This window comes from Paramormyrops kingsleyae, chromosome 25, assembly GCF_048594095.1.
Source record: "Paramormyrops kingsleyae isolate MSU_618 chromosome 25, PKINGS_0.4, whole genome shotgun sequence".
Lineage (NCBI taxonomy): Eukaryota > Metazoa > Chordata > Actinopteri > Osteoglossiformes > Mormyridae > Paramormyrops > Paramormyrops kingsleyae.
Window position 1 is genome coordinate 3,599,341 of NC_132821.1, and position 25,989 is coordinate 3,625,329.

Genomic DNA, 25,989 nt, shown 5'->3' on the forward strand with positions numbered 1-25,989 from the left:
AAGCCAGACTGGACCAGGCCGACACCCTGCTGGACAGAGCCCACGCGGAGCTCAAGAAAAAGGATGGTCGGATCCAGGCCCTGGAAAACCATCTGGACGAGGCACAGAGACGTCTGCACAAGATGAATCACCAACTGATCAGCTCCCAGGAACAGCTCACTGATGCCAGAATGAAACATCGGGCGGACGCAGAAGAGATTGACCGGGTGAGACAGGAATTGAAGCAAGCATATGAGATGAAGTTGGAATTCGAGGCACCCTACGAATCAGCGAGGGGACCGACGTCATCTCCAACAGTGCGGTCGCTCCCAAGGCACACGGGGACCTCTCATCGGGACGAGGTAACTCCCTGCCCCTCACCAGACCTTGAGGAACCAAGAACCCAGAAGGTCTCTCTCAGAGAAGACACCACAGATGGAACAGGCCTACCAAAGCGAACGTTACTCCAGCACCGGGTTACCACAAAGGAGCTTGATAAAGCAGCTCGGAATATCAACACGTTTACCCCGAATCCCAGAGGAGGCCACGACATTCATGCCTACCTCCAAGACATTGACTTCCACCTCCAAAGACTGGACAATGTGACCAATGAGGACAGAGTCTACCTTATCAGGATCACATCTAGCCTGGAAGTCCGCAGCTTCTTGGATCGACAATCTAGTCGAATCAAAGCCAACGCCATGCTGCTACACGAAGCACTGACTCGGGAGTTTGCTGATCCTGAGTCAGAACAAGGTATCGTCGTCGCCTTCGATGTTAAACAGAGCAGACAAGAAGCTCCCCAAGCCTACTACAATCGCCTTCGTCGGGCATATTTTGGGTCCAGAAATGAGCCAGACATGGAAGAAGATGCGAACTTCAAGGCTCTCTTCCTTCGGAACCTCCACCCAACCATTAACCACTACCTGGGGCTCATGGCTTGTCCCCGCACCATGACAAGTCAACAACTGCGAGACCTGGCGATCAAGGCGTACCACAAACAAAGAGCAGCAGCTGAGAAGGCAACCAAGGCTCCGGCAGTGCTGAACCTTAGCACTACAGATCCCAACCTAGCGTTGGAAGGTGGCCACCCTCCTCATCAAACACCAATCCACGACCGAAGTTGGAGAGCAGCAAGCCACAGTGAGCGGTACCCTGGTGCACCCCCACAGCAGTCAAAGACTCAGCCAGACTGGTGGGAGACACTGTGCTATCCTAACAAGGGTAAGCTAAGACCAATGGAGCGATGGAACAAGCGGAGAGACCGACAGGGAAACCAGTTTCCTAAGCCGAGCTCTCCCCCAAGTTCCCGACGGAATCCACCACGGAACTGGCAAGACAGAAGGAGAGGTTACGATCCAGACTCGAGGCCTGGACGAACCAAGGAAAAAGAGGAGTCTAATCTACTACAGTTGCTGCATGATTTCTTTACTCAGCATCCCCTCAAGAGTCAAGAGGACTTTCGGAAGAAAGATCCAAAATGACTAGGACGGAAGCACAAATCACGCAGGACCCCACAACCCTCACCTGAACCCACACCAGACAATGCCTACAAACTCCCTCAGAGGTCAGCCCCAAATGACACTCAACAGTCATCGGCCTTCCCTACCAGAGATATTGGAACAACTGAAGAAGTCCCACCTCAACCAGAAAGAGCGGCTGACTCAGGCCTGGTAGGAGCACCTGATGTCGCCGTCACCAACACAGAGCTTGATCAAGGGGATGAGCCCCCACCAGTGCCTCACAGCGCTGTCCTGGTTGTAGGCTGTGACTCAGAAGAGCACCAACCCTACTGGGGTGATGCCTCACCAATTCCTGACCAGGCCCTTGTGCCACAGTTACTGGGTGACCTGATGGAAAGGGGGGTAGCCAAGAAATTCTACCTCTCCATCACCCTGGAAGATGTTCTCACCCTCGAGGCCCTCATCGACACTGCAGCAGACATCACCCTCATGTCAGCCAGTCTCTTCTACCAGGTGCAGCACCTAGCCGCCCAGAAGAACCAAACCCTCCAGCCGAGGAAATGCTCTTTGGACGTGCAGGCATATTCACCAGTGGGCACCAGGATGGATCACATGATCCCCCTCGATTTGTCCATCGGCCCCATGAATGTAATGAACCCTGTATACATTTCCCAACTTGAGTCCATTCCATTCCTCATTGGGAAAGATTTGCTGAACCGGTTCGAGCCATTGTTAGACTTCCAACATCAGAAAATTTGGGCTCAAGTTAGAGAACCGCTGCCACTGTGGACACCTGACACAGCCACATGGGAATGTCAAACCCTGGCTGTCTCCTCGGACCTCACTCCACACCATGGAGAGAACGCAGCAGGAGATCAGTGTCTTGACACAAGAGACCCATACCAGCATCATGACTCCTTCCTGTGCAGGCAGGACCCTACCCTGGGATCCTTCTGCCCCAAGATCAGGAAAGGCATGTGGTCCCAAGGCATGGAAGTCACAGATGTGGTAATGACCATGGAGGTAGAAGAGTCACCAGTGACAAAAGAGACTGTATGTCACGTGGAGCTTGCTGACGACCAACACCTGACAATCCATGCCATAACTGCCCAGCCTGACGCAGTATGGTCACCCAGCTGCTACAGCTATTCTCAGGAGGGACCAGCAGCACCCAACATTGTGGACACGCCCACACCAATGGAACCGTCGCAACACCACTACTTTGATGAAAATGTCTGTCAAGACATGATCACCATTTATGTAGATGGATGCTCATTTCAACATCAGGGGACCCTGAAAGCGGGAGCTGGCATTCTGTGGCTCAATGACGACCCTGTTCCACCACAACAGCTCAAGCTTGGTCCTCACACATCGCAGTACGCAGAGCTGGCAGCAATCTTAATCACCCTGGAGATGGCCTCCAAACGTGAAGTAAAGGACCTGCTGATCTGCAAAGACTTCAGCTATGCACGTCTCAGCTTCATGTGCCATCTCCCTCACTGGACACGGAATGGCTTCAAGACATCAGGGAACAAGCCAGTCAAACACCAAGACCTCCTGCACACGTGCGATGCTCTGATTACCGCACGAAACACGCAGATTTACTGGAAGAAGGTTTGTGGTCATTCCAGACTCCCAGAACTGGACAAGACGTGCAATGACCACACGAATGCACTCGCCAAAGCAGGACCACTGCACGGTGACTCGTGGGAGTTTTGCTCCCTCCCACCCACCCATGCTGTCCAGGTCGTCACCTGCAGCCACAGCTGAGCACCTGCCTCGCCGCCAGCGACCTCACTGCTGGAAGTTTCCCTTCAGGTCTCCAACTCTCTCCAGCCCACTGATGCTGTGTTCAATAAGGTCTGCGATCACCTCCGCGACCTCTCGGCTAACTCGATCTCCACAACTGATCAGGCATCCCTTCCTGACCTCCATCACCTGATGATGGCTTTACTCTTTCTTCATCTCGTCGAGGGCATACCTCTTCATGTCCCTGATGCCCACACTTCACCACACCTCGTGGTCCCTCAGGCACAAAGGGGGGTGATGCTACTTTACGCCCACGACGCACCCTGTGCAGGACACCGCAATGCCAAAACAACCTACGAGGCACTTAGTCAAGTAGCCTACTGGCCTAACATGCGACAGGATGTAACAGAATATGTGAAAGGATGTCTGGTCTGCTGCCAATTTCAACCAGCAAACCCAAACCACAAGGCACCTCTGCAGCGATGGGGTATCAATTTCCCATGGTCAGATCTACAGATTGACTGGGTAGGACCCCTGATGAGATCAGCTCGCGGAAACAAATACTTCCTCACAGTCACCTGTCAGTTCACTAAGTGGGTAGAATGCCTCCCGGCACCCAACGACACAGCCCAGACAACGGCATATCTGCTCACGAACCATGTGTTCTCCAGGTTTAGCCTCCCACTGAAAGTCAACTCAGACCGAGGCACCCACTTCACAGCGAAGTGATGCAGGACATCTGGAAACTGTTGGGGATCAAAGCCCAGTTCCACATCAGCCACCATCCTATGGCATCCGGCCAAGTAGAACGGACCAACCGAACCGTTGTCGGTATGCTCAAGAAATATGTGGCATCCAATCAGAAAGATTGGGATGTGAAATTGCCTCTGGTGCTCATGGCAATCAGAGCCACACCCCACAAGTCCACAGGAGTGTCCCCCTTCGAACTGATGACAGGACGACAAATGACACTCCCTCTCCACCTACTCTACCAACCTGGTGACAACAATCTCATCACAGCCTACACCACACAACAATATCTGGACAGCCTGCACCAGCATTTGAGAGCTTCCTTTGCATTCGCCCAACAAAACCTGCAAATTACCGCAGAGGGCAGGAAAGCCTACTATGACCAGAAAACCTCACAAGATGAACTCCAAGTGGGAGACAAAATCTGGTACTATAGGTTTGTGCAACCAAACTCAGCACAAAGACTTTCCAGGAAGCTTCTACCACGCTGGTCAGGACCACATGAGATCGTGGACAAACTGTCACCTGTGGCCTACCGAATCCGAACCAACAAAGGCACCCAAGAAACATGCCTCAAGTGGGTTCATCGGAATCAAATCAAGAAATACCAAGCCCAGAGAAAGCCTGAAACACCCACCAACCAGCCTTCTCAAGACGAAGCCAGCAGCTTGGAATAAACCACATTCCAACCAAAAGAAAGACATCTTGTCAGTCTGAAATCTCCTCAAACTCCCAACAAGAAAGACCAAAGAGAAAGGGGAGGAAAGATGGTCACAGATAGGGTAGACCAAGGTGGTGGACTTGACTATTGATATCTGGGTGACCTTGACGTTTTTGTTTAATTGTTTGTTTGTTTTGACAACTTTTCATTTTATTTGGTTGTTGTTTTTGGTAAGGACCTGGGGTGGCTCACGCGTGCCCGGGAAATTACTGAAGAGGATCCAGTTTTGCAATTTTCTTTGTCCTGTTTGTTTCTTTGCAATTGTTCTCTGACCGAGAATTGTTGCCCACTATTTCTTTCTCCTTTTCCCTTTGCACCGGTGTGCACAACATTCAGAGTCTCGACTCACCACCTCACTCCTAATCTGGTCTTTATTTTCTACCCCCTATTACTAGGATGATGCTGCCCCCGCTATTAGCATTACTCTGCCTAGGAGGCTGAGGCTCCAGTCTGACACGGCGTTCCCTGGACCTCCGCCTGGCACCGTCTTCCGGGGACAGCCCGGTCTCGTGATTACCAACTGTTGTACCCACACAGTGAGAGTATGTCAACTGAGCCATTACCTGCACGAGAGACCCCAAACTAGTGGGACAGGTGTCAGATGGACTCAGGAGGCCCTGCATCATGCTGCCGCTGACACTACCCACAGGTTGGAGCAGTAACCCAACGACCGAGACCCAAGCTGAGTCCAATCGACGGCCCAAGAGGCTCCTGAGCACCCTGCTGGGAGCTGCAGCAGCCGTTGGCACCCAGTTCGACATTCACCACTCCTCGCGGTCCCAGAAGCTAGGCGCCAGCCCCTGCGCGTCCTCCCTGTCCATCCTGTCACTGTGCCACCCAGAGTGCCAAACAATGGGATGTCAACAATGCCTCGTTGCATGGTGGTGATCCTGTTTCAACTTCCGTTGCCTGAATGATGGCAATGCCATCATCAGCCGAAAGGGGGGATATGTAGGATCACACATGCACATATCACAGGGCCTAAATTCCAGGTGGCCTGAGACAAGGCCGAGCCTGGTACGAGAGGCACCAAAGGGGGGTTACACACACGAACACATACACACAGATAACAAGGGAGGCCAGTACTCCAACTTTTATTGCCCTTGACTTGGCACACAACCCCCCTCCACATACACTCTTGCCTTACATCTCACTCACCCAACAGACGAACACCCTAAAGGAAATTTCATTTAAGTTTGGCTTTTGTATACCCTGTATATTGATTTACTCACGACTACTAGTCTCAAGCTACAGATACGTTATGTTTGTATGTGTCCTTAGCCAATCTTAGTGTTTTGTGTGCCACCCTTACAACCATGTTCACGGAGTATCACCTATTTCACCCCTTTGCACTTGAACACATATAAATTTAAATAAATAGATACACTTTAAAAACTGTGATTGGGGTTAATTATTATCTAATAGGAGAGTAATAGTAATTATTACTCAGTAAAAACGTGTATGTGTCATTTTAATTAAATCTAAGCAAAATTCAACAATTTTGAGATGTTCAGTTATTTAAATTTACACACTTTCGTTTGGGATAAATTAAGCAATGGTTTGTTGAGTAGATTTAACAAAAAATGTATGAGTACCAAGAAAATGTAAGAAATCTAATAGATTTAACTGATGAAAGCATTTTCATTTTAATCATTGTACACTTCCGCCCATAATCCTTTGTGCCACGTGCAGGACACACACGCTTCATGAGTGGACGATCTCCATTTTGTCAGAGGTAAGATTTCTTAATTTGTTCGAATATAAGACACGGTTTAAACAATAACGTATATCGGTTTTGAGTAAAGGTTTTAAACAGTATGATACGTCAAAATTAGATTAATAATGATCACTGTAATGATAGTATCGTTTTTTTACACAAATGGCAGTTAGTGGACTGCTAGCACAAGGTCACTTTCCAAGACTTCACGACTGTGTTACTGAACAGCTTTAACTAACCACATGTTTTACCGTATTAAAAAATATCAACGATATATTCCGATGAGTTTTAACGTCTTTCATCCACTTTTAAAAGTTCATGAAAAAGTTTTGCGCTCAGTGGTGAGTGATTTAGTTTAAATCATTTGTGCCGGATTTTGTCAGCCACAGTCAGTTTTTCGAAGCTTTTGTCTCAATGCGGTGGTTTTCAGTTGTGGTTAATGAAGCTAAAGTGACTCAGTCCAGCGACATAACTGTTTTTTCGCGTCATGCTGTCGGAGCCCCGTGACTGTGGCGTTATTTTTGTGCCACTATTCTGAGCGCACGTAAAAAAGAATTTCAGGTGCAAGTGTTGCATTTTGAGGAGAAATTTATTTTGAGTGAAGAAAAGCTAAATTTGAGTGAACAAAATTCATTGCTGCGTGCAAAAAATGTATTTCACCGTTTGCTATTATCCATACACACACACACACACAATAGCAGCTCCTCTCGCTCAGTTTTTGCATTTGCGCTTGCTCGCAATGTGTTGCTTATACGCTCTCAACATTTCTGCCCGTGCGCGCTCAACTCTTTCTGAACACTGTTATATTTGTGCCACAAAACCAGCCAATCAGCCCTACCCTCAAACGAGGCAGTGGCGAAGGAACGCAGAGTGGCGGAGTTTGAAATATTACTCTTTCTGGGTCACAAAATAAACTTTTAAGATATTTCCATGCGAGAATGTAGCTGTGTAAACTTCAAATATTTGCTTGATTTGTCAAGACATCGCATATTTGCATAAGTGTTCTAACGTTTTGTGTTTGTTTAGAGGCGTTAAGTCAGTGTCAGTGAGTTTATATTTACTGTTAAGAGTAAATATCTCACATGAAAATTTGTAGAATCATTATTAGAAAATAACAGTAAACATCCTTATATGTTTTGAAATGTGTTAATCTATTGGAATGACTGCATATCAAGTGCTCACATTTGCAATTTTGAAAAAAGGGGGAAGAATTATCCCCTTTTTAATCTAATAAAGAGTTTCCTTGTGTTATATAGGAACCTCACCTTTAAAATTTTTGCATTAATTTAGACATGTCTTTAACAATCTGCGTGTGTTTGTGTAAGTTTTTTATTTTGGAGACTGCTATTAATGATAATGTTGCTTTCCTTTCAGGTAATGGAAGATCCCTCAACTTAAATTCACCTGATCGGTATGTAGACTGTGCATTATAAAGTAAGTTGTGATACCATGTTGTATTAAATTAAACTAATGGTTTTGAAATTGAAGCAGCAGAAAATTATCAAGTTGACCCCACTTAATCTAACTTATTTGTTTTTGTAAAAATAATAAGTAGAAAATAATTGCTTATTATTTGTAGGATTTTTTTTCTTCTTCTCTATAATCTCAACATCAAATGTGTATAGATACCCATGCTCTTACATTTGTCATGAAAAACTATTTAGATTCTTACATATATATTTTTCCATCACTTTAGGACCTGGCAAATGGGATGGCAGTGTAAGATATGCAAATCTTTTTCTACTACAAAGGGGAATCTACTATGTCATTACAGATTACAACACGCAACATTTGGTCGTGGACAGCACCAGCCATGTCTGTATGGCAGTTGTCCTTGCACATTTAAAACACAAGGAGCCCTTCGCACACATTTGTCCAGATACCATGCTGCTGAAGAGAGTCCAAGGCCTGGAGTGATCACTGCATTTAAGTGTTTGGCTTGCACTGCTTTTTGCTCTACTCAGAAGGACTATTTTCAACATATAGGAAATCACTTGAAGAGACACGAAACTGTATTTTGCGTTTTTAATGGATGTGACTTTCGCACAAATATATACAATACATTTCTAAAGCACAAAGGCAGGAGACATACATGTTGCTCCTTAACTGATTTTAAGAAAGAAGTCTTGGAAAGTCATCCTAGTCAGAACACTGACCATTCTGATGTCCCTGAACTCAACAGTGATGAATGCTCTAGTGATGTTGATCCAGAAAGTGCATCTTGTACTGTTCTTCAAGGACTGGGCTTACTTCTACTCAAGTTAGAAAGCACTTATAATGTTTCAGTGAGGTGCATTGATGCTTTGGTTGAAGATCTGTTCTATATTTCTTCTTCAGCATCTGTAGAGGCAGTTAAAAATATAATTGATTCAGCACTGAAATCTAACAAATGCACAGTTGACCACACTATCATAAAGGACTTGGCTGAACAGTTGTGCCGCTCTCATCCCATTAGCAGAGCTCTTGGAGCAGGCGGGCCACTTGGTTCAGCTTTTAAGAGAAATAAGTATTTTAAGGAGCATTTCCAGTTTGTGGATCCTATTGAATATATTCTTGATGCTGAACAAAAAAAGAGCTTTCAATATGTACCAGTTCTAAAGACTTTGCAAGAAGTACTGAAGAACAAAGATATTGCAGTGGAAGCCTTTTCGAGGTGCTCAAGTAGCACTGGGCATTTTAAGTCCATTTTTGATGGTACGTGTTTTAAGGACAATGACTTCTATGCTGTAGAAGAAACAAGACTCTCAATAATAATTTATGTTGATGATTTTGAGGTGTGTAACCCATTAGGAACCTCTCGAAAAAAACATAAAATAACTGCAGTTTATTGGGTTTTGGCCAATTTGCCATTGAGATTACAGTCTGCCTTAACATCAATACAACTAGCTTTACTTTGCAAATCTGTTGATGTGAAACAGTTTGAATACAAAGTAGTATTGGATCCACTTTTGAAAGATCTTGTCACTCTTGAACAGGAGGGGGTTTTTATTTCATGTTTAGGGAGAAATATTAAAGGCGCCCTACACTGTGTTGTAGCCGATAACCTTGGTGCTCATGCAATTAGTGGACTTGTTGAAAGTTTTAACGGGCCATATGTTTGTAGATTCTGCCTTGGACATTCTTCAGAGTACCAGACATATGAAGTACGGTCTGGGGTCTTCCCACTTCGAAAAAAGGATGACTATGTTTTACACGTGCAAGCTGTCAAAGAAAATCCAAATTTAGTGCCTCATTTTGGCTTAAAGCGGTCATGTCCATTAACTGATCAACTTAATAATTTTCACTTTGTGTCTGGATACCCACCAGATGTCCTTCATGACCTTTTTGAGGGAATAGTGCCAAGAGAGTTAGCATTGTGTTTTCAAGTTTTTTTGAAGAAGCACTACTTCAGTTTGACTGAACTGAATAATATAATCACACGTTTTCCATATAAGGGCTCAGACAAATTGAACAGTCCACAAGCAATCCCTTCAAATTTTGCTGGTCGCAAAACTATAGGAGGAAATGCTCATGAAAACTGGGCCCTAATACGTTTGTTACCTCTCCTTGTTGGTTTACGTGTACCTGAAGATGATCCTGTTTGGCAACTTCTTCTGACTTTGAAGGACATTGTTGAGTTAGTGGTTGCCCCTGTTCACACAACACAAAGTATTGCCTACCTTGAATTTAAAATATCTGAACATCGTATCAGATATTTGGAAGTTTTTCCTGATCAAAGGCTCACACCAAAACACCATTTTTTGGAGCACTACCCTGCTTTAATAGAAAAATATGGGCCATTGGTTGGAGTATGGACAATGCGCTTTGAGGCAAAACACAGATTTTTCAAGCAAGTTGTGAGACACACTAACAATTTCAAAAATGTGTTGCTGACCCTTTCTACAAGGCATCAAATGATGATGACATACCACATGCAATCAAAAGAGGTGAAACCTGCCCTCCTTGTCACAAAAATATCCAGAATGCCTGTAGATGTGCTGCATCCAGACATACAGGCAGATTTAAGAGCAAGATCACCATCTCTGACTTGTGTGCAGCTTGCCACCACTGTCACCTACAGTGGAACAAGATACACTGCTGGGATGATCCTGTCTAATGGTTCAACATGTGGACTACCAGACTTTGCTGAGATAATACAGATAGTCGTTTTGGACAATTGTGTATATTTCATTGTGAAGTTACTTGCTGCATGGTATGTAGAGCATCTGAGATCTTTTCAACTGGAGGACACTGGCAAGATCAGTCTTTTGGAGCAGCAGAAACTTGGTGACATGTGGCCCTTGGCTTCTTACAATGTGGGAAGAAAACGCTTGGTAACCCTGAAACGTTACATCTGCTGTGAATAATAGGTAAAAAAAAAACTAAACGACAACAACAAAACCTTGATAACATGTACATCTCCCAAGTATTTGTTTTTTGCAACATTTGGTGTGTTGAAGTGTGCTTTTTGTTTTATAGTTTTATATCTCTACTATTGTATAAATGAAAAGTAATAACTAATTTTATTTAATTGAAGGGAAATTTAACTCTGCCCATTTACATTTTATTCTAGGTTGAACGAGATGGAGGCAAAGCTTCGTGTAATTATTGATGACCAAATCGAGAAGTTGGTTCTTCCATCAGGGATCCCACCAACATTGGAGGAGCTGCAGAGTGTTGTGAAGGATACTTTTGGGATTTCAAATGACTTCAGTCTTCAGTATTTTGACCCAGAATTTCAGGACTACTTCACTCTTCACAGAGCTGACCAGATAAAAGACAAAGACACTGTGACGGTTGTTGGCATCACCCCGGTCATCCTAAGCTTGACTCCGGTTGATGACAGTTTTGGCAGCCCCTCTGGCCAACTGTCTGACTATGAGTCCTCATATGCTGAGTCAATTGTATCCAATGCAGACTCTGCTGCAACCACTTCTTCTCAGGACACCATTATTCTCAAAAGGCAGAAGACCACAGAACGTTGTGAGCCCTGGCCAAAACAGTTTCCCATTCCACAGTTTGCATATGAAACTGAGATGTACCTGGAAAGAGCCAATGAGGAGTATAAAAAGAATGGAAATCTTCTGCCCACCTCCAAAGTAAAGACTGATATTCTTGAGAAGTTGGCTGAAACTGTATTTACATTTACAGCCTATCCTTCAAGTGCACAGGTTAGTTATGTTGCTGAGGCACTTGTGACAAAATACCCTTGTCTCAAGGAACCTGGCTCTTTCTCAGGTTATTATGGTTGGCAACAAAGCATCAAATACAAGATGGCCAATTATCGTACAAAACTTAGAGGGTTTGGTGTTCCTGAGTTGACATGCAATGCCATGAAACACAAGAGTCCAGGTGACCAGAAGTCTGCAAATAAAGTGAAAAAGCCTCGGAAAGCAGAGGTAAATTACCTTCCGCCATATCCAGCAGGTGAAGATGAGGACAGTCAAGAAGAAGAGAGAATTCAGTTGCTTACTGAAGTCAAGAAAAGAGACAACAACAAAGTGATAAAAGAAAAAATGGCTAAAACATTTGCACATAGACGACATGAAATTGTCAACCTGTCCCCCAGCATTGAAGACATCAAAGCCAGATGGCCAGCTTTGTTTGAGGCATCTCATGTGAGTTCCAAATTCATTTTGGGTAGGCTTTTGGGTTTTTTTAATGTAATCTTTCAAGCTTCAAATAATTTGAGGCTTTATCGTGTTTTATTTGTCATTCAGCTGCAGGATGAGTTCTACAGGATCACCCTGGTACACCTTGAACCCAAATTCATGTCCATGCTGGATGAGTACACTCCCAAACTGTTGGCCCTTTTCCATTCCAAGGGGGGAGCCATGGGATTGAAGTTGCAGGCTATCATAGCCAAGGTATTTTCCACAGACATTTCAGCTTGTAATTTTATTTAAAGAATTATTTTGTCAAATTTCAAGAGTCATTTGCATGGTGCATAGCTCCACTAACTTGTTTGCATGTTTTTGTCAGTGCAAGAGGACGTCACTGATATAATTAACAACACAATTATGGGTTTCATGTTTTAATTGTATTTTAAATACATGTCTGTTCTTAGTAAAAAAAAAACCCAAAAAACCCCACAAGTACAGGTATTGCTGGGGTTTTGTTTTTTCCCAAGAAGGAAAAACCCTTTCTGACAATCATAAACTAAATTAAATAAAAAACTAAATGACTAAATTAAATTAATTTACTAAAACGACACATTTAAAGATTGAAGCATACAACTTGTTGAAGCATACAACTTGGAATTGTCTTTACCTATATAATGTTGACAATACCGTTTTGTTGACTGTCAGCACCCAGGCATGTGCATTAACATCAGCTACTTATCCCACATAATGTTCCATGTGATGATAATTTGATATTTAACAGTTTTTTTTAATACTGCCAATTCTCACAGTTTTGTCTTAATAAATGGTCACTTATCTGATGGTAATTTTTGGAATTCTTGCTCATTTTCAGTCACCAAGCAATCCTAGCAATAACATAACCAGAAATCTGGTTATTCAGTGCTTGATGGTGTACCTTGGGGAGTCCATTGATCAACTGATCAAAGAGTACAGTGTAAGTGTTGAAGTAGAAACATTATTCTGTTTTTGTTATTCATATGTATTTGTGTATGTGTTTGTCAATTTTCAAATAATTTGAGATATTATCATGTTTTATTTGTCATTCAGCTACAGGATGTGTCCAGGAAATATTTCATGTGTGCAATTACAGTCAGAAAAACCCATGTGTTTGTTGTTTCAGGATGCTGATGAGGACAGTGTGTCACAAGATCTTTCTGAACAGAGGATGAAAATCTACAAAATCAAGGCTGTTGGATCTGAGGAGGATGACATTGGCATTGTGCTGGAGGGTGTGAGAGTTATGCCTGCTCTGGGTAATTTTCCAAGAGCATGCGCAATGCTGGTTGGATTGACATATGCAGTCGATCTCGCCTATCCCAAAGAGCTAAAATACACCTTGGAAGTATTCCAGAAACTTTTCCTTGAACTGGATTGTGCTAGGCTCTCACCAAAAGTGAACAGCCTCAAGAATAAGTTATTGGCTTAAACGAGGACTCTGAAAGAATGAAAGGGAAGTAAGCTCACGGAAAACTTTTGTTTGTCTTTGTTAGATGCAGCTATGTTTTCAGTTTTCAAGTTAATTTCAACTTATTCATATCTTACCCAAATGACCTGCAATGTGTCAGGCTGTATTTGTGCTCTTTATTTTAATGTTTGTTTTTTATTACCTACAAGTTTCTTAGGAATATTCTGTTTGAAAGGCAACAAATTGGAGGAATCACTAGTGAAGCTTTTCTTTGTTTATAGTGTATGTTACTATAAAACATTAGTTTAAAACAACTTTAAAATTTAACAGAAGTGCAGTCCTATAGCTGTAGAAATGTTACTTCCTCTTACATGTGTCTTAGATTTTCTCGGGTTAAACATCCAAATTGGGATAAAAGGTTTATTTACATTATTGATATACCATGTACATGAGTGAAAAACCTTTGTTCTACATTTATATTGAGTAATTCAATTTTTTTTTTAAGTTTTTCTTAGTCAATCATAAATAAGTAACAGAGATAAAGGAAACAGTAAAGGATATTCAAATTTCAGGTTCATGTTGATATTACAGTCTAGTCTAAAGATTCATTTCTTTTTTACAAAACTGGTTTACAGTCATGCAGTTCCTTTATGTTGCTGTTGTTCTGTACACAGAGCTGTGTGATAAACTGTTTATGACACTAAAACAAATTTACAGCAGGGGAATATATTCAGGAGATCAGGACATTGTTGATAAGAATTCAGTGTATACGAGCAGAAAAATGTTATATTATAAATTACCGTGTTTTATTTTCCACAATAAAACAAATTACTGTTTTGATGTTTTCTTTGTGAAATTGATTCATTTTACTCAGAAAATAAGTTAAATTCATTTGATTTTCTCCTATTATTCAGTCATTATTTTTAAGGTTTATTTGGAAAATTATTGAATCCAATTTGAGTTTTACTGAAAAAACAAAAAAAATTCATTTCTTTGTAATGGATATTTTAGGAGGTTTTTACTAAACCTTTGCCAGATAGTTAGTAAATTCAAAGTAATTTTTCTCAGAGACTTATTTCAAATCAATAATTTTTTTTGTTAAAGTTGGGCAATTTCAACCTTCAGTTTGAGTTTTTGTCCCTAAATCCAACACATATTTACAGTTTAATTCTATTAATATCTACTTTTGTTTTCAATTTGAATTTAATTAACATTTTCTCTAAATTTTACATAAATCTTTTGAAATTAAAATCTACTTAATTATTTTAAGTGTCACTTTGTTGCCATAACTTTTTTAAGTAACCTCTAGTCACAGTTTTTACAGTGTACAAGTCAGGACTGTAGTAGCAACTTGGGTGAAGGTCAGGACTGCTTTGGCCATGTGGGCTAACATCAGGACTGCTATGGCCATGTGAGTGAAGGTCACTACTGCCTTGGCCACTTAGGTGGAGGTTGTCTACTGCAGGAGAAATCTGTTCCCTAGTGATCGCTGGAGCATTAGGTAAGGCATACCTCCTGCAAAGTACAAAATATCTTAGTCCTTTAACAGCTGTGATCAAATGATCTGTAATTTAAAAAGGGTGATGCTTACTTTTTTCTTGATTTTGTTCCTTTAATGCCTTCCATCTCATCATTGGGGAGGTCAGGAGTTCTGTGGCAGAGCTTAGGGCAGCTTGGCTTTCCTGGATCTAATCTGTTGTGCTGTCTAGCAATTTTTGGAGCATCAGGTATGGAATGTTTTCTGCTAAAACATTCAAAATGTCTTAGTCATTTATCTGCTGTGATAAAATACATTATCATCATAAACAAGCTTCTTACCCTTTTTTTGGCTTTGGTTCATTCAGGTGTTCTTCCATCTCATTATCATCGTCTTCACCAGGAAAAAGAATGTTCTTGGATCTAACACATTTATCAATTTCAAGATATACTTGTATTTGTAAATGTGGTGCAAAACATGAATGTAAATAAACAAACAAACCAAAACCCTACTTTCTTTTTCTTTGAAAAACGTCAGTGTGATCAACAGCTAGAGGTAGTTTACGTCTAGCTTCCTTGTAGTCATCTGGAAAAGTAGCATCACAACAAGAAGAAGAAATGTAAAAAGTAAAACAGTGATTTTAAATATTACTATTAATTCAATTTGAAGGAAATGGTGGCAAAACATAACTCACATGATGTGAAAATAATTCTGGCCTTATGGGGCTTCCAGTCATCTCCAGGGCTCTCCTGCTATTTTACTGCTTTTGTTATATCACCTTTATTTGGAGGCCACATGCACTCTCCATTTTTAATCCAGACTGATGGCACAACTTCAACCTCATTTGTCTTGTCAAAGACAACAATATGAAACATCTAAAGAGACAAGAATTATATTCTTCAGCCAAGTATTATACAAAAGCAACTTCAGAGTTATTTCTCTTGATGCAGGAGTGGAACAACAACAAATAATCTGTTTCGGAATGGCAATCTCACATACTTCTGCAGTTTCTTTCCAGTCATGAAACACTTTGTGGAGAGGTTGGAAACCACATAAATTCCCAATTCTTTTGAATCAATAGGATATTTAAAGAAGTGTTCCATCTGTTTATATTCATTGCCCACAAGGTATACTGCACCTTTGTCCTCAACAATGTTGTGGACTAAAACCAACTTATTGTCGGTTTTGACACAAGAATCTCTCTCATTGAGCTTCACAACTATACCATCAATTGCAAGAACTTTAAATTGACAAGCTTGTTGTGAGAAGCACTCTGGTACTGGCCCATCTGTATGTTCTTTATCCAATTTTTGAATTGCCTCTTCAACATCACAACTGTAGTTGCTATTTTCTATCTCTGACAATCTACGCATCACCTGAGTCAAAGGATTGCAAGGCCCTCTAACCAGTTTTTTGAGTTTTCCTAAGAAATTTTCAAAGGGAAATCCTGAGATAAGATCTAGATTGCCATGGATTTTGACATATTCACTGAGGTGCACCAGGCCATGAATATTGTAAACCAAAAACTCTTCACCGTAAAGCTGGCTAAAGTGTTTAACAAATGAAAGCAACAGAGTATTTGCAAGGTCATTCATCCCCTTACAAAAATTTGGACTTGCCAAAATGTACACAGCTACAGACAAAAGCATGAAGTTGTCATAGATCTGAGGCTGTAGAACATCGTTCAGCACAACTGGACCAGTATATAACAAGAACTGGCGTAGCTCTGTTGCTTTCCACCTACATCGATCTGCCAGTGCCCGAGGCCTTCGAGCAAACTCATTTGGAATGTAACTTCTCAGTGCAAGAAGTCTGTCTGACACCATGGAAGCTTGAATGGATGATATGCGACAGTGCAAGGGGCCAATGGTGCTCAGCCACAAGTCTAAGAGACGCCGCATTACACTCAGACAAACCAGATGCATGTAATCGTGTGGGAAACAAGTGACCATATCAATGCCAATGTCTGCAAGAGGTGAGTGCTGGATGTGGTGTTCTTCATCAGTTCCTTGCCTAAAACTCTCATCAGTTCTGCGCTTTGCATTCACCTCAGGAAATGTCATTCGATTTGATTTCCAGACACCTGTCTGGTGACACTTGTCACATCCATGATATCCAGTGTGTGACTTCACTCCTCTGATGAAGGCTCGGGCAGTGGTATCGCACACAACAGAAGCAACATGCAAAAAGAATGTTTTCTGCTTGAACAGAAACCCATCTCTCAACATTTTCAGCTCCTGAACCAGATCATGAAGATAATCAGACAAAGAATTTGGCTTTGAATTACCACAAAAGAGTCCAACCAAAACAGGTGCCTTAGTGTGACCTTGCAGCAAACCAAGAATCGGCCAAAACTGTGTAGCAGTACTCTTGAAGAGTGGGAGTCCATCAAAATTCAACTGTAGTTTGAAGACATGTTTGTCTGCCACAGTATGCCAAATTTGATCAAGGATTTTCCGAACAGAATTCAGAATTCCACAATAGTGGAACACACCACCAGCTATACTGGTAATGCTGTAGCTGGTTTTTGTTTTCAGCAACGTTCTTCCATCCTTAGGCAGAGAGGAATGATGGACTTTGAGAATGGTAAGAAGTGCTGACAAAGCAATTAGTGAAATTCCGAATTCAATTGCCCAATCTGCTAGTGAACTCTGCAAATCTCTCTGACTACAAGGTTCCCCAAGATCAGACTGGTCCTCAAAAGAAGCTGCAGTCTCTCCATGTACTACCTCATTCTCAACATCCTCCACAATATTCTGGTGGTCACTTTCTTCATCACTAATTTCCATGTCTGATTCCCCCGAATCATCAACACAAACACTTAACTCCAAATTGTCCTCCACTTCCCCCTCATGCTGCTCATTGTCAAACAATTCACTGACTAGTCTTAGTGCCCTTCTTCTGGAATTGCCCCTATCATTGTACTTCCATACCTTTTCCATACCGTGACTCTACTGAAGCCTTTTGTTCTTCCTCCTAAAAAAACAAACAAAACAACAACAAAAAAACTGATTATTAAAATGTTTAGACAATAATGAAAATGAAATACCAGAAAGAGAAGCTTTTTTTAGCCTGTTTGCGTTCTGATAAAATTGTTTAGTTTATTTCAAATATAATACATTCAAAGTGAGGAACAAACTTGCCCCCTTTTCAAGCATTTACGTAATTTCAACATGACAAATTCCAAAATATTGCTCAAATAAAAATATATCATTTAAACTGTAAATTAATATAGTTTAACAGACATTTGCTCCAACCACAATGCCATCAAAATTGCGGTTACAATCCTAATTTGCACTACTTTTTCAGTAGTGACATTAGTTTATTGTATTTACAACACGTACATTAAAACTGCATGCAACTGAAAGGCACTCGCGTGTAATTTTTACTTAGGATTTACGATAATTTCGATAGAACGTAAACGCATCAATTAATCATTAAGTCCACATGTATAGAATATAGTAACTCACATGCATGTATGTTCGCACTTACCAACTCTGCTGGCTTGGCCTGTTCAGTGCAAATCAGTTTCGGAATTCTGTGCAAGACAGCAGCGTCGATCCGTTTGTGACAGATGGAGGGTCTATTTTCATTCCCTTTTCGTCACTGGAGAGTTGTTGCTTAAAGCGTTATAAGACGTGAATCATAACAACCAGCTACAACATGTACAATATTCGATCTGAAATAAAAATATTTGAAAAATTGTCAAAAAGACAAAAGTATGAGACTGTGTGTGTTACAGCCAACTGGGTAAATAAAACAGCAATCCCAAAGCACTGCAAATGGCAATTAATGTCTGATAGGCCAATTTCGCATTTCCGGGTTTTTGAAATCCTAATTGGAGCGCGCTGGGTAACAGTTTTTCTGTTAAACAAAAAAAAAAAAAAAAGAAATTACGCTATATTGATGTGCCCATCAATGTTTTTAGCGATGCATGGGAAATCATCAGCTGACACCACTGATTCATGAGGAAGCTGCTATATATGTGTTTCTGGAAATATCTGCCATAAATGGCAACACTTTTTGGTCATCTCTCACATATTTGCTCAATTTGTCATCATCTTACAAACCCATTAGTAATGTTTCTGTTATACGTACAGTACATCTGACAGTGATTACATAATGTTGTGTGGCGTTATAAATAAATTATGTCTTATTGTTTTATTAGCTGCAGGATTTAATCATATTTGTCATAGAAATGTTAATAACATAGATTTCATAGAATGTCTCATGGCATAAAAAACATGAAGTGAAATCAAACAATTACAGTGAATTCAAATAATTAAATCTGTATTGTTGCCTGCATTAAACTGAAGGCATTAGACAACAGGATGCAAACAGGAAGATGGAAATATCTTTGTCTATTAAAACATTTACTCAAAAATATTTTAAATTGATTTTAAATATGGGTCAAGATCGGCCATACTTATGTGGCTCACATATCTATATCTGACATCTGGGCCAAATACTACATTTGACATCTGGCCCATGTCCTGTGTGCCGCCTTAAAACCAGTACCACCTCTGCCAACCCCGGGCCATGTTTGGCCCACATGCTGTATGCCAGTGCCGGGTGAATGCCATGTGTGCCAGATGAATGCCAAATCTGGGCCAAATTTGTTTGCTGACTGGGAACTAGTTATGAAGATGCCTTCTCTTAAGTGCTTGAGTAGTTTTGAGTAGGTTGCCTTCCAGGATAGAATCTGCAACTAGACCACAGGGTGAGTAATGACAGTAGCCAAGGATATTGCTGTTGGACTAGGACTAGGAGTGGGGATAGCTCAATATTAAGAGTTGGACAATAGGGTTGGGTCGATAGACGATGCCATCGTCCATAACCGATGGCCGATAGACATCACGATGCTGAGCCGACATCGCAATCCTCCGCCCCACCCCCGCCGCAGCAGCAACCAGCTCACGAAAAACACACACTTAATCACACTATATAGCCAAATTAAATGCATGCTTTCAATTTCTGCATCTTTACTTATTTTATTATTATTATTATGAGGAAATAACAAGGAAGTTGTTAGCGATCACAATACAAATTACAGTGAACTCCAAACGAATTACACGAACTAGTTCGTTTACATTAATAAATGAGGCATACAGAAACAGCAGAAAAAAAAAACTAAATAATTTTAATTAAATTAGATTAAATAAACTATACCAAATATGCCTTTTTCATGGTTTTACCATAACGAACAGAACGTCTGCGCATCTTTTGCGCGGATAACTTGACCGCAAATCCTACACACCACTTCAGACGTATCTCGTGGCTGTCCTGTTTCATTCGGTCTAAAGCCAAAGTATTGCCAGAAAGGTGAATTTGCACCTTTTTTACCAACCAAGTTTGTCGACGCCATTATAACGACACAGATCACTGTGCCTATTCATGCCAGAGTCCCATGGAAAAAGTGATTGACAGGTGGTAATTTGTGTGTAACTTATTGTCACGTTTGGCGAAGGAGGCGAGCAGGGAAGCAGGAGAGCAAGCCAGGACTTCAGGTAAACTGGGTTTAATTGTCAAAAGACAGACAGGTAAAGACCTCCACGGACAATACACGACAATACAATGACAGATCTCGGGTACACTGACTTAGACACGGACTAAATACAAGAGACAGGCTAAGGGTAACGAATCACAGCTGAGAACAATCAGGGAATCACACGAGGTAACGAGGTGGGCGTGGCACACATCGGGAGCGGACGGAGCGGGGCGTGACACTTATCTTTATTTATTTATGGTTTGGTTATGGGTAAAACAAAGACCATGCGGGTTAGGTAGTGGAAACGGTAGGCTACAATTAATTAAATCGTTATGAATTAATTATTTAACAACAACTATCCCTCCCCTCCCCAAAAACGTTCTGACACGGACGACCCTTGCTATCCATGCTTTTTTTTCGACGCCATTGTTGTCATGAATAATTCCGTGGAGCGTCGAGTGGTCACGTGACAAATTATGAGGCGCGTACAATTTAATTCTTTTTTATTGATAGGCGCGCATTTCTTTGCGCAGCTCTTCACCATTTTAGGCACGTGATGGCGTGCACGCGCAATTGCGCACCTTAAAGGACAAGCCCTGTTACAGTATCACCCATAATCATTCTTCATCATTATTAATGATTAAGTATTAATAAAAATATGAGTACAAATAAACCTTTTAAAGGTGCTGTTTATAACCCTCTTTTTTAAATCAAAGAACCTTTGGTATTCTTTTAATTGAACCCTCTATAATGGTTCTATATAGAACCTTTTGAGGGTGCCATATACACTCACCTAAAGGATTATTAGGAACACCTGTTCAATTTCTCATTAATGCAATTATCTAATCAACCAATCACATGGCAGTTGCTTCAATGCATTTAGGGGTGTGGTCCTGGTCAAGACAATCTCCTGAACTCCAAACTGAATGTCAGAATGGGAAAGAAAGGTGATTTAAGCAATTTTGAGCGTGGCATGGTTGTTGGTGCCAGATGGGCCGGTCTGAGTATTTCAGTTATTGGGATTTTCACGCACAACCATTTCTAGGGTTTACAAAGAATGGTGTGCAAAGGGAAAAACATCCAGTATGTGGCAGTCCTGTGGGCGAAAATGCCTTGTTGATGCTAGAGGTCAGAGGAGAATGGGCCGACTGATTCAAGCTGATAGAAGAGCAACTTTGACTGAAATAACCACTCATTACAACCGAGGTATGCAGCAAAGCATTTGTGAAGCCACAACACGCACAACCTTGAGGCGGATGGGCTACAACAGCAGAAGACCCCACCGGGTACCACTCATCTCCACTACAAATAGGAAAAAGAGGCTACAATTTGCACGAGCTCACCAAAATTGGACAGTTGAAGACTGGAAAAATGTTGCCTGGTCTGATGAGTCTCGATTTCTGTTGAAACATTCAAATGGTAGAGTCAGAATTTGGCGTAAACAGAATGAGAACATGGATCCATCATGCCTTGTTACCACTGTGCAGGTTGCTGGTGGTGGTGTAATGGTGTGGGGGATGTTTTCTTGGCACACTTTAGGCCCCTTAGTGCCAATTGGGCATCGTTTAAATGCCACGGCCTACCTGAGCATTGTTTCTGACCATGTCCATCCCTTTATGACCACCATGTACCCATCCTCTGATGGCTACTACCAGCAGGATAATGCACCATGTCACAAAGCTCGAATCATTTCAAATTGGTTTCTTGAACATGATAATGAGTTCACTGTACTAAAATGGCCCCCACAGTCGCCAGATCTCAACCCAATAGAGCATCTTTGGGATGTGGTGGAACGGGAGCTTCGTGCCCTGGATGTGCATCCCACAAATCTCCATCAACTGCAAGATGCTATCCTATCAATATGGGCCAACATTTCTAAAGAATGAGACAGAACGGCGGCGCATGGACAGAACGGCGGAGGCAAAGAAATGTAAGGGCGTAGGAGTCTGTTTCATGGTGAACTCTGCGTGGTGCGAGGCAAAGAGTGTTTCCATACTGTTGCGCTCCTGCTCGCCTCATCTGGAATACCTTACCATCAAATGTCGTCCGTTTTACCTACCCCGAGAGTTCAGCTTGGTCATTGCAACGGCGGTGTATATCCCACCTCAAGCAGACACAGGTACGGCTTTGTCTCAACTACATGATGTGCTAAATGCGACTCAAAACAAACACCCGGACGCAGCACTCATCTTAGTGGGGGATTTTAATAAAGCCAATCTCAGGCAAGTCATGCCGAACTTTCACCAACATGTTACGTGTCCGACTAGGGGTGCTAACATTCTGGACCACTGCTACACTCCATTTAAGCTAGCTTATAAAGCCGTGTTACAGCCCGCTTTCGGCAAATCCGATCACTCAGCCATTTTTCTCATACCGGAATACAAACAAAAGCTCCTCCAGCAAGCCCCGGCCTTGAGGGAGGTAAAACGCTGGTCTGCCCAATCAGAAGCCACGCTGCAGGATGCGCTCGAAGACGTAGACTGGGACATGTTCCGGTCATGCGCAGCTGACGTCGACGAGTTGACGGATGTAGCACTCAGCTTCATTAGCACTCTTGCTAATGACATCGTACCCACGGCAATGGTAAAGACGTTCGCTAACCAGAAACCCTGGGTGGATGCAACCATCCGTGAGGCTGTGAACGCCCGTACCACTGCGTACAACGCAGGACTCACCACCGGCGATATGAGTGCTTACAAAGCGGCATCGTATGGAGTCCGGCGTGCAGTGGGGTTGGCAAAACTATGCTATAGCATATAGCAAACGTATCCATAAACATTTTAATCAGGGCGACACGCGCGCTCTGTGGCACGGACTGCGAACAATTACGGACTTTAAAGGCAAAACCACCACGGCTCCGAACGTCGACTTTGCTTTTGCCAACGAGCTCAATGCGTTCTTCAGCCGGTTTGAGGCTAATCATGCTAGAGATAGCCACTTGGCTACCACTTGCCCCAGCCTGCTGCCGGAGTGCAGTGACGTCATCAGCCTTGCAGAGCTCGACGTGCGGAGGGCGTTGCAGCGCGTCAACATCAGGAAGGCACCTGAACCTGACGGCATCTCCGGGTGCCTGCTACGCTGCTGCGCCAACCAGCTGACCAGAGTATTCACTTACATCTTCAATGAGTCTCTGGCTCAGTCTATGGTCCCAACCTGCTTCAAAAGATCCACTATTGTTCCAGTCCCCAAGAACAGCAAGCCCTCATGCCTCAATGATTACCGACCAGTTGCACTTACGTCGGTGGTCATGAAGGTTTTTGAGAGACTCATCAAGGACCATATTATGGCCTCCATCCCACACTCCACAGACCCACTCCAGTTCGCTTATCGTCCCAATCGATCCACAGATGATGCCATCTTTCACGTCCTGCACACCACCCTCAGCCACGTGGACAAGAAGCAAGGGAACTATGTAAGACTGTTGTTCATTGACTACAGCTCAGCGTTCAACACCATAGTCCCTCACAGACTGTCTACCAAGCTGCGGGTGCTAGGTCTGAACAGCCACCTGTGCGCCTGGATCCACAACTTCCTCACAGGCAGACCACAGGTGGTGAGAGTAGGTGGCTGCGTCTCCAACTCCATCACACTCAACACAGGTGCACCTCAAGGATGCGTTCTCAGCCCACTGCTTTACACGCTGTACACGAGAGACTGCGAGGCCATACACAGCTCCAACTCCATCGTCAAATTTGCTGACGACACAGTAGTGCTGGGCCTCATCTCCAACAACGATGAGGCAGCCTACAAGGAGGAGGTAGATAACCTGACATCATGGTGCCAGGAGAACTGCCTCCAACTAAACGTCAGCAAGACCAAGGAGCTGGTAGTGGACTTCAGCAGGAGGACGGAGCACTTCTACTCCCCCATCTACATCAACGGGGCTGCAGTGGAGCGTGTGAGCAGTTACAGGTACCTGGGCGTTCGCATCACTGAGGACCTGACATGGACAGAACACATCTGGAGCCAGTGCAGCAAGGCAAGACAGCGTCTCTACCACCTGAGACAGCTGAAGAAATTTCGCGTCTCTACTGGGATCCTGAAGTCGTTCTACTCCGGTGCCGTGGAAAATGTCCTGACCCAGAACATCACATCCTGGTATGGAAATAGACGTGTCCAGGACTTACAGGGACTGCAGAGGGTGATTCGGGCAGCAGAGCGCTGCACCAGATCTGCTCTGCCATCTCTGCAGGACATAAACACCAGGAGATGCCGGAGCAGAGCAATCAGGATCATCAAAGACACGACTCACCCCAGTAACAGTCTGTTTGAGCTGCTGAAATCAGGCAGGCGCTTTAGAAGCATTACGGCAAAAACAGAGAGGCTCAGGAGGAGCTTCTATCCTCATGCCGTAAGACTTCTCAACCAGGACATGACACCACTACCTCTCAAATATCATACAGCAGATACGTAAACTGCTGTATGATATTTTTTTCCCACTCTTTAAGGCAACTTCAATGCACACTGCACTTTGTACATCACCTTATGCGTCACCACTTGCCACTTTTTTGTATTTTGTATATGTTGGATATTTTGTAAATTTTTTATTCTTATTGTCTGCACTTTATTATCTTATCTGCACTTTTATTTATTTATTTATTTTTATTTTTTTACTCTTTCTCTTTTTGCACAGTCTTTGGATTGGTCAGGGTTCATTTCACTGCATGTTGTACTTGTTATAACTATGTATGTGACAAATAAAGAATCTTGAATCTTGAATCTTGAATGCTTTCAGCACCTTGTTGAATCAATGCCATGTAGAATTAAGGCAGTTCTGAAGGCGACAGGGAGTCAAACACCGTATTAGTATGGTGTTCCTAATAATCCTTTAGGTGAGTGTATGTACCAAGCTATAGAACCCTTAAAGGTACAATATGGAACCTTTTGTTTTAAGAGTGTAGAAGCATGGTGTGGCACGCTGGAGGTAGGCATGTCTTCCCTGCCTTGTTTAATATGACTGTTTGCAATTACAGTAAGCTGCACTTACCTTTAGATATTCCTTAGGTTGGACAAGGACTGTTTAGATGTCGACAACATCTTTACAGCTGGTAAAGAAGCACTGCATTGCACAGTTAAATTTGTGCCTTTTTCCGTAATGTACTGGAAATGTTTTTTATATTTCCAGCAATGGAATGCATTCCTTTCCTTGTCTGCCACTGCATGTGTTACACCAAATTCTGTGACCATCGAATTCTGTGACTGCTGTACATGTTCGCGAGGTTCCCGTCCATGTGCACGAGCACTCTCCGCATTTTACGCAACGCAGTTTAACTGTATGTTCTCGCAAAATATGTAGGAGGGTACGAGAGTGGCTATTTCTGAGCTCCGAAACACGTCGGCAGTGCTGTGTCTAATTTCCCCGTTTATTCACTTTAATTTTACTTCATATTATTTTATTTATTTATTTGGCAATGTACACCTTTTCTAAAATTTTGCAGTTTCTGGATGAGTAGTTTAGGAAAAGCAATGGTTTACGTTCCTGTAGGTGGCTTTGGTGAAGGCGAAGGTGGTGGCAACGTCACCGGCAAAAACTGTGACCGTCGGAGGCACACGGTGTCGGACGGCACTGCCAAGATGAATCTCTGCATTTGGGAGAGACAGATCGATGCCGCGGCGCTG

The 25,989-nt window shown here is 42.7% G+C and overlaps 1 protein-coding gene and 1 long non-coding RNA gene across 7 annotated transcripts; one reads left to right on the forward strand and one right to left on the reverse strand.

Annotated features, from left to right (window-relative positions):
* Positions 1-6,356: 6,356 nt before the first annotated feature.
* LOC140582984 (uncharacterized) lies at positions 6,357-13,883 on the forward strand. 5 transcript variants are annotated; one of them, XM_072707537.1, is made up of 7 exons: positions 6,357-6,397; positions 7,754-7,790; positions 8,076-8,098; positions 10,932-11,976; positions 12,079-12,225; positions 12,833-12,934; positions 13,121-13,883. In XM_072707537.1, exons 3-7 carry the CDS (start codon positions 8,091-8,093, stop codon positions 13,424-13,426), a joined length of 1,608 nt encoding a protein of 535 aa, XP_072563638.1. In that variant the 5' UTR covers positions 6,357-6,397; positions 7,754-7,790; positions 8,076-8,090; the 3' UTR covers positions 13,427-13,883. The 5 variants fall into 5 exon arrangements, with proteins under 5 accessions (XP_072563638.1, XP_072563639.1, XP_072563641.1 ...); XM_072707538.1 differs by having other exon boundaries at positions 6,382-6,397; positions 7,754-7,813; XM_072707540.1 differs by lacking the exons at positions 6,357-6,397; positions 8,076-8,098 and having other exon boundaries at positions 7,754-7,813.
* Positions 13,884-15,319: 1,436 nt separating this feature from the next.
* Positions 15,320-18,454, reverse strand: LOC140582668 (uncharacterized). 2 transcript variants are annotated; one of them, XR_011985476.1, is made up of 4 exons: positions 18,353-18,454; positions 17,816-17,858; positions 15,577-15,757; positions 15,320-15,467 (listed from the first exon to the last, which is right to left on the reverse strand). It is a non-coding gene; the product is annotated as an uncharacterized lncRNA (long non-coding RNA). The 2 variants fall into 2 exon arrangements; XR_011985475.1 differs by having other exon boundaries at positions 18,375-18,404.
* Between the last annotated feature and the right edge of the window lie 7,535 nt (positions 18,455-25,989).

What these genes read in the sequence shown, in the direction of transcription:
- LOC140582984 (XM_072707537.1), top strand. An exon ending in CTTTGTTTGAGGCATCTCAT is followed by an intron (nt 11,977 to 12,078) that starts GTGAGTTCCAAA and finishes TTTGTCATTCAG; the next exon opens with CTGCAGGATGAGTTCTACAG. An exon ending in TGCAGGCTATCATAGCCAAG is followed by an intron (nt 12,226 to 12,832) that starts GTATTTTCCACA and finishes GCTCATTTTCAG; the next exon opens with TCACCAAGCAATCCTAGCAA.